The 9708-nt window shown below is 35.6% G+C and overlaps 1 protein-coding gene across 1 annotated transcript in view; it reads left to right on the top strand.

The window, feature by feature from the left end:
* Window positions 1-547: 547 nt before the first annotated feature.
* The window catches only part of LOC132155143 (PEX5-related protein-like), a 113097-nt gene continuing 103936 nt past the window's right edge, over window positions 548-9708 (top strand). The window contains exon 1 of the mRNA XM_059563965.1: window positions 548-849. Coding sequence (XP_059419948.1) covers window positions 829-849 — 21 coding nt within the window. The 5' untranslated portion in view covers window positions 548-828. The remainder of the gene's footprint in view (window positions 850-9708) is intronic.

Below are 9708 nucleotides of genomic sequence, written 5' to 3'. Positions count from 1 at the left end.
AGGCATTTTTGCACAAAAACAAACATATTGCACAAACTTTCTATTTGCATTTGAAATTTAACTCAAACAAAATACTTAGTCATTAATTAGCTGATTAAATACAACTATTACCTGCAACAATTTTGAGTGATTTCAAACAAATGTTCCACAAAATGTAAATAAATAAATAAACATAATAAACTCGATACTTTAGTAGTGGCTCGCGCCCATTGCTCGCGCCTCGCGGCCGCGCGCAGTTTGGGGCGCTAGGCGAAGCGCCCATAGCTGACTAGATTTTAGCTCGCTGATTGGCTACAGTTTATGTCAAACATTTATATCTAAAATCAGCAATTGGCTAAACTGCTCCAAAGACCCGCCTTTCTGGGGCGCTTTCTCCAGCGAGTATACTATATACTAGCTGCATTTACTATCTCAAACACACAAATATTGATAATTTTATATATGATTTATTTATGTATTTACATGTATTTGACTGCAGTCTATGGTATATGCTCATGGGGGGGGCGGCGCCCTAGCGCCCTCTATTGGCCAGCCGCCCCTCCTAAGGAGTGCAAAAACCCGAGGGAAAAGGAGGATGGCCACACAGTTTTAGCCAAATAACGCAGTGAACCAACTACCTCGAAGCTCACAGTGTAATATGAACGCTAGAATCTCGAATGCACGGTCTCGTGAAAGGTCCTGTAAGAGTAATCCTCACGTGGACGCAGCTGGAGCATGAAAACATCCCAGTAACGAGACTCAGGGATAGCACCTCTTTCTCCTTCTCGTTGACAGTTTACAGTAGCGGTGTACGAACACACGCCGGTGTTTTCAGCACTTGGACTGAATATGTACGGGGGACATTCACAGGTAAGCTCGTGTACTTCTTTCATTTATTATTGGCCAACGGCGTATGAAGCATTTCAGTTACCGATACTTGGGCATAAGATAACTAAATCTTCCTTAAATTGAGGAGTTTACTGTTCTCACCGGTCAAATCTAGCTCGTAAAGATGTATTTTAGCATATGGCCAATGGGCAAAACAGATTTCATGACATAAGCATGAACTGTAGTCTATGAGGAGGAGGACGTTAAGTCTGAAGAAAAAATAAAGTTTCAAGGCATTATTTTGTCCTATTTAAACGCCTAACTGTCTGAACACTGTGATCTTGTATTTATGCATTGAATAAGCATATGTATAAATAAGGTCTCTGTGAAAACCATGTGAAAGTTTTTATATTAAGATTACTTTAAAAAGCTTTCCTACCATGTGGTAAAATACACTTCCCTACCATAATCTAATTATTATAATTAGCTATATGCTATCCCATCCTGGATATACTATCCTATCCTGTTTCATTATGTAAATTCAAGATGTGTTTGTATACATGTCTTGCACAATTTTTAAAATCAATAGTCACATTTCATTAACCAGTAAACTTGTGTGTATTTATGTACATGTATGTGTTCAGGTCAAAGTATGCACATGCAATTAAATAACAACTAAGTGAGTCTTAGCATATGTTAGTTTATGGATTTTGAAGAACTTTAATTTGTTTAAAATAGGTTTATTTCCTTTTTAAACTTTTTAACACTTAAAAATTGGATGAAACTAAAATAAGGCATTGATGTCATGACTCATGCAATACTGCTTGCTCAACATCCGTGTTTTGCACTTGAAAGGAATTTGATCTTCATAGAGTCAGATGAACTTAGATATTGATTTCTGCCATTCACATGACTGACGATCCGGTGCATAACTGCCATTAATTGTGTTTGCTTCCGAGTCTTCAAGATCAACGTGTCTTCTGTCTCAATAAGTCGTAAATCTGAGTAGTATGGTATTAGACCACAGGATTGTGTCACATTTCTCATGGTTAAACAAAGGAAAATATGTGTTTGCGATAAAATTAGAAACTGTGTATTGTTTGTTTGCAAGTAATTTGCTGCATAATGATTTGTGGCTGCTTATTTTCATCATCAGTTCCCCTCTGGTACCTTAGAGGTGCAGTATGAGGAACAGTTGTGATGTTTTTAAAATAAAGTTGTTTAAAGGGGTCATGAATTGAGAAATCAAATTTTCCTTGATCTTCCGACATGTAAAAGGTAATTTTACTTATAAAAACGTCCTGTAGGTTTCAGAGCTCAAAACTTCCTTGTTAGTCCAAAAACAGTTTTTATTGAAGTAAAGCTAAGAAAACGATTTGTTTGAGATATTGCCACTTTATGATGTAATAGTGCAGTGAAAGCCTACCTCTGCAGAATTAGATCAATGCTTACTTCTACATCATCACGTCTGTGGCCCCGCCCACTGGAGGATTAGAGAGATGAAGAGAGAAGAGCAATAAAGGATAATTGGACTATAAACAACATTATCAGACAGTAATACCACAACATGTAAGCAACCGTGTTTATTCTAATGTCTAATCTGCGATCAGTGATTTCTGTATGTAATGATTCATGCACAGTCAGATGTTCTTTGTCTCAAAATAATTTATTGCTGTTAATGCATTAGTAAATCAAGCCAGTGATTAACTATACTTTTTTCTCTTAGTAGCATGAAAATAATCTGTTATTTAAATTGTGATTAAATTATATACAGAAAACAATCAAATAATGCTTCCTTTATAATCCTTTATAATATAACCTTTATAAACTGGAGCTGTCAATCACACAGTATGATTTTATAATCAGTGGCGCTGTATACACTGCACAATTAATGTTTTATTTACATCATGTTTGCACTGTCAGTTATGATGAAAGCATTGAAGAAAGTGCAAAACACTTTGCATCTGCTACAATGAACTTTTCATGCGACTGGGGTAGCTCTAAATATAATGCTATAATCAACACTTTTCACGATTAGTTAATCTTAACAGTACAGTGGCCCAGTGGTGCACAACACAACGACATTAAAAAAGCAAACATAAGCTCACAACACAACGACATTAAGCCACAACACAAATACATTAAGCCACAACACAACGAAATTCTCACAACACAACGACATTAAGCCACAACACAATGACATTAAGCCACAACACAAATACATTAAGCCACAACACAACGAAATTCTCACAACACAAAGACATTAAGCCACAACACAATGACATTAAGCCACAACACAAATACATTAAGCCACAACACAATGACATTAAGCCACAACACAAATACATTAAGCCACAACACAAATACATTAAGCCACAACACAACGAAATTCTCACAACACAAATACATTAAGCCACAACACAATGACATTAAGCCACAACACAAATACATTAAGCCACAACACAACGAAATTCTCACAACACAACGACATTAAGCCACAACACAATGACATTAAGCCACAACACAAATACATTAAGCCACAACACAACGAAATTCTCACAACACAAAGACATTAAGCCACAACACAAATACATTAAGCCATAACACAACGAAATTCTCACAACACAACGACATTAAGCCACAACACAATGAAATTAAGCCACAACACAAATACATTAAGCCACAACACAACAAAATTCTCACAACACAATGAAATTAAGCCACAACACAACGAAATTAAGCCACAACACAACGAAATTAAGCCACCACACAACGGAAGTGCTCCCGACCACTAGGGGGCAGTGTTGAAAGTTAAACACCGATATTTCATCGAGACGTATGTGTAACTTAATATGTGTAATCGATTTTTAAATGAAAAACGTGTTTTTATTAAATGTTTTGATATCCTGATAATCTTAATGTATCGATTCATGAATCGAGCAAAAAATTAATTGATAATATTTTAAATTTGGACCGTTTAGCTCTGCTCTTGTACACAATGTTTTTCCTCAGGGGGCTTATTTGAATCCGGTGCTGTGCGGGGAAACCATTGCTCTTTCCGTAGAGCTTTCAAATTGACAAGAGGAGAAGATTTTTCATCTTACAAGAACTTCCCCTGATGACTGTAAATGAATTTCATCGCGCGGAGAAGGGCATTAAACGTTACATCAACAACTTTAGGGTGAGTATTGTTCTATCGTCTTCTAGCAAATCTAGCTAATAAGGCTGGATAACGCTGCTGCACTGACTTGATCAGCTCAAAAATAGAAGGGCTAAGTTAGTTTAGCTTTAAACTCCGTCCGCCTCATCTTTTTATAACTCGTAAGAGATAGTAGAAATAAAAGCAGGACTCACGGTAATCCACGTTGATTTGCATCGGTGGTTCTGATAGGTGTTTGCTGTGATAGAAACTTCTTCCCTTGATATAAAGTATTTTAAATACTGTTGCCATTTTTAGATTGCCATGTATCGTAATAAATCTTAAAGGACCGTTCACACCAAACTATAAAGAAAACGATAAAGATATTTAGTTTTAAAAATCGTTCTCACTATTTAAAAAAAGAGTCCACACCACAGCTATAATGATAAAGACATAGAGAAACAATATCATTGGAATCACTTTAAGAACTATTTTTTTCCAGCTGATGAACGATTAAAAACAATGACAGCCAATCAGAATCCTGCTATAACGAGCTCGAGAATCTAAACCAGCGGACGAGCGTGTGCGCGCTTAGAATAAACAGATTATATCGTTCGCTGCTGTGGACTCTATCGTTATCTTAATAGTTATCATTCATTGTGTGAACGGGGCTTTAGTCTGACAGTTATTGTTATATTTTCAAATTATATTATCTGTAACCTGAAGCTTGAATTAATTGTTCACATTTATATAGCAATTTTCCAGGGATCCCCAACACAAGCATGATAAAGCTATTCAGTAAAAAGCAAAAAAGATCAGAAATGGTTAAGAGAGATAGGGACATCCTTTGAAATATTACTGATCTCTTTACAGTCTATTGGCATGTTTGTAACATTATATAAAATATTAATTATTTGTCATAATTTATTTTAAATATAGAGTAATTTACAATGTAATAATTTAAAATGCAACTGAAAGTAATTCAAAATGTATCTGAAATCAATTAAATATGTAAACCAATGTTATTATCTTCACAGATTGTTTTAACGGACTCCCATCCATACTGTTGCAGCACTGTAGCAGACAGCACACTATTCAGAACTGAGAATCAGTGCAGTTCCTCCTGTACAGAGCTGCGCTGAAGGAAGCAGAGCTGGCACAAACCTAGAACAATGGTAAGTAAGAGAATTATCAAATTCTTTAATGTTAGACATAATAAACTTTGATTAATAATATTAACACGCCCCATTGGTATGCCTAGAGAGTCAAGCCAGGTCCTGTCAGTGGGATGGTGGTCCTGTTTTCAAGAGAGGAAACTCGCTGAGTGGTTAAGGTATGAGGAAAGTGTCTAATATTGATACATCATCTTTTCATATCTTGCTTTTATTCATAATGTATAACATGCCTATTCGATTAGCCCTAACAGAAAAAAGACAAAAACACAATCATAATGATTATGGCTCTATTCATTATGCATGCAACTTGTAATGATGGTGGAAATTTTTTATTTTTCTTAATGGTCAATTTACACTATACCTTTTGTTTTTCATCTCAGGAGAATGTTTACAGTGATGTCACCAGTGATCTGCCTGACAGTCCTCCAAGTGGCAGAAGTGTTATAAATATAGTAGTGTTATAAAAATATAGTAACACACCATTACACTGTCATAATTATTAGTATTTGTATTTTACATAACTATTAAAGAGCCTGTCCTCCAATAAAAAACGACCATATAGGTCGTTTGTACAAGCACCTTATTACGACCCATATTTATGTTTTAAAGTTAAGCGCCATCTAGCGGGCGTAAAAATAATGAAAATATCGCGTTGCGTCTGTCGTCATGAAATGACGTATCACGTCATTACCAATCAAAACGCACGTTTATTTAAATGCAATGTGTGGGCTTTTTACACCGATCTCACAGTTTTTTCTACATATTTTACTAGGTTGCTTATTCGTTCGAATGACCACACCTAACCCCACCCCTAAACCTAACCCTCACAGAAATCTTGCTAAATTATGATTTATTGAGCATATACATTTTCGTAAACGTCCGTTCCCTGGGATCGAACCCATGATAGCATGATTACATATCAAGGTACAGCGCAATAATCTACCAACTGAGCTACACGAAACACAAACCAGAGTGCAAATAAAAGAATACAAAACTTTAATATGAAAACGACGTTTTGTCGATAGGGGTGCAATTGTAGGATACGCTCTGATGGGTCGTATTTCAGGGATTTGGACAAACGACCTATACGAGCGTATTGGTTGGAGGACAGGTTGCTATTAAAACTGTATCAAAGTTTAAAAAATTTAAGTGTGGATATTTACATGTTTACACTACACTGGTGAGCAAGAAAACATATTAAAGTTACATATATTTGCACACATAATATTTAATTTACATTTTTTATTGTAGTCTGTACAAATAAAACCAAATGAATCCATCCCAAGTTTCTTGTGTAAGGCCAGATCTCTCTGTGGAAGATCGACTGAAAGGTGGACCATGAAGTGGGGGAACTCATCGAAGAGCTGCAGAGACTGACACTGTCAAAATAAATGTTAAATAATTATGATACATGCATGTAACGTGTGCATCAAAAAGTGAAAATAAATATAACATTTTCTTTCTCTGTCACAAACAATACAATATCAATATTTACCATTGCATTGCTTGTTATTCCAACTTCTCTCCTCGCTGTAGCTGTCCTTGCTCTGGTCACACGAACCATGTGGAATGCAGGTTCAATAACGCTCCAAAAGGCCATTAAATGGATCTACTTCTCAAATCTAGATTGGATGAGACATGTTTTCAGAAAATACACACCAAACAATGTAAAAAGTTTGTTTGCCTACACTGAACCTGAAGGATACTTAAAAATGTATAATGTATTGACATACAAGTGGAAAAAAGGTAGGTCTGTAAAAAGATTTTAGCTGGGGTTTTAGCTTATTCTCCCTCGTGTCATTCTAAACTGTTCTGAATTTATTCTGTGGGGTCTATCTAGATGGCTGACTGACGGTAACATTATTTACAACATTTCTGTATGCCAATGAACAAAGCAAGCCATATGGGTTTACAGCTACATAATGTTGAGTATATGATGACAGCTTTATTTTTTTATTTTCGGGTTAATCATCTATTAACACGTATTGCCTTGATCCACGGAAGAGGTTTTTAAACAAACAGGTAACCACAGCGACAAAAAATAAATAATGACAATTAAAAAAATCACAATAGGCCTACATTGTGCTCGTTAATGTAGTAATAAAGGTTTAGATCTTACCTAGTGTAGATTCGCATGCTGTTGTCATTCTTGAAGAGGCGCCTGCAGACTGAAGTATCAGAAGTGATGTTGAAATCCTTAAATCTTACATTACTAATTTGAATCCACTTATTTCGAGTTTCTACATCCAGGGGAGAAGTGTGAAAAACTTTTGAGGAGCCTCACAAAACGGGTCACAGCAATAGCTGTGTAAACCACCCTCACAGATGTTTATGGAACTCTTCATTAAATAATTATATTGCTGTGGTATACTTAATTTGTTGTATTATAGCAAAATGTATAAATATTACTTAATATTCATCGTTTATGGATAAAAGTTTGCAGCTGGTAATGCACTCTTTTATTCGCCCTGAGATTTCACAGGAAATATGTAGTCTATTGCCCGTTTCTGCAGACCAACTGCCCCCTAGTGGTCGGGAGCATTTCCGTTGTGTTGTGGCTTAATGTATTTGTGTTGTGAGAATTTCATTGTGTTGTGGCTTAATGTCGTTGTGTTGTGAGAATTTCGTTGTGTTGTGGGTTAATGTCTTTGTGTTGTGGCTTAATGTATTTGTGTTGTGGCTTAATGTCGTTGTGTTGTGAGCTTATTTTTGCTTTTTTAATGTCGTTGTGTTGTGCACCACTGGGCCACCGTACAACAGCTGTAATAATAAAAATTTATATAAGTTTTTGAGAGCTCCACATGTAGTTATTTAGTAGGTCAGCCAATCATAGCAATGGGCATTTCCTCTGAAGTCTCACAGCAGACACGCCCCTTCCAAAAGAGCATTCAAATCCGAGGGCTCAAATCACCGTAGAAAATGCCCTTTTATTTCAAAATTTTGACATTTTCTGATGTAAAGATTGTAGTAACATTATAAGTGCACGTCAGGAAACAATATGTAATAATTAAAAAATGCAGTTCATGACCCCTTTAAAGGCTCAAATGGTGCTGGTTTGTGGATGTTACACAAGCTTCCCACAGATCTCTGCCACTCACAGCACTGCATGCCCTGAATCTGATTATAAGACACAGAGAGTGACTACTTAAATAAGAAAGAACTTTAAATTTTCCTAAATTCTCAGATGAGAGAATGCATTTGATATGGTGCCCTTATGCCCACCTGGAACTCTTGTGATATTGCTATCGATTTTCATCCAACTCAGGGTGCATCAGTACATCCCTACATTTCACTCTAACAAGAAACTCTATAACTGAGGGCTGAGAGTTGTAGTTCCAGTCACACTGTTTTGCAGTGCTATTTGCAAATATTCCTTGGAATTATGGGAAACTACTGAATGTTGGTAACAATGAAATGGTCGATTATAGTTGACTAACAATACACATCCCAGAATAGCACAAATTAATAAAAAAATAAAAAAAAAGAATGCAGAAAAATGCTTAACAGTAACTTTAATACATAGTTTTTGGCACATATATGATCTGTTTGCAGCATTTTAATAATTGTCTTGTTCATGTATCGTCGACACAGGGTAGCTTATCTCAAAAGAAACCAACTATTTATTACTACAAAACCCAATAAAGCACCAGTGAAAGTAGCCATAGTTAATGAAAGAACCTTTTGTACTTTACAATAATTTATTTAAATTTATTAAATTATTTTTTATTTTACCCTGAGAAGCAATAGTAATGAATAGTATGATAGTAAATTCCATTTTATGATTTCAATCTCAGCAAAATAGCTTGCATGAAAAAAAGGACTAAAAATGACAATTGGTCAACACACTTAAGGCTGAAAATGAAAGTGATGGTGCCCTGGAAAAAATAGATCTCAAGCAATAATGTAGAAGGCAAAAAAGAAAAAAAAGAAAAGAAAAATGATAGGAACTTTATCATGATAAGACATCAGGAGGTCTTATACTGAACAAAATTATAAACGCAACACTTTTGTTTTTGCCCCCATTTTTAATGAGCTGAACTCAAAGATCGAAGACTTTTTCTATGTACACAAAAGGCCTAATTTTCTCAAATATTGTTCACAATTCTGTCTAAATCTGTGTTAGTGAGCACTTGTCCTTTGCCAAGATAATCCATCCACACACCTCACAGGTGTGGCATATCGAGATGCTGATTAGACAGCATCAGGGGCGGATCTAGAAAAATATTGATGGGGTGGCGAGAAGGGGGCAGGAATTTTTGAGGGGTGGCAACATATGGCAGACATATATATTCTGACATTTAGTCACAGTTAACACAGTTTGATGATAAATAGTATATGTACACACTACAAAAAGGCACAGGCTCCAATTTCTTACATCATTTCTTTGAGTTAGACCAAACTTTTATTTTGGTGGGTTGTAGACATTTGTGGTGGTGGGTTGTAGACAGAGTTTCTGTGTTTTTTTAATATACTTTTATTATTATTAGCTATTAGGCCTACTTGAAGTATATCATAATCTACTGTGCCATAGAACTATATTTCTGTTTAAATTTCTTGAAGTTATACCGAAATATATTTTGACAGGTT

The sequence above is a fragment of the Carassius carassius genome, chromosome 12 (genome assembly GCF_963082965.1).
Source record: "Carassius carassius chromosome 12, fCarCar2.1, whole genome shotgun sequence".
Lineage (NCBI taxonomy): Eukaryota > Metazoa > Chordata > Actinopteri > Cypriniformes > Cyprinidae > Carassius > Carassius carassius.
Note: the sequence above shows the minus strand (reverse complement) of the source record. Positions and strands in the feature narration are given on the sequence as shown.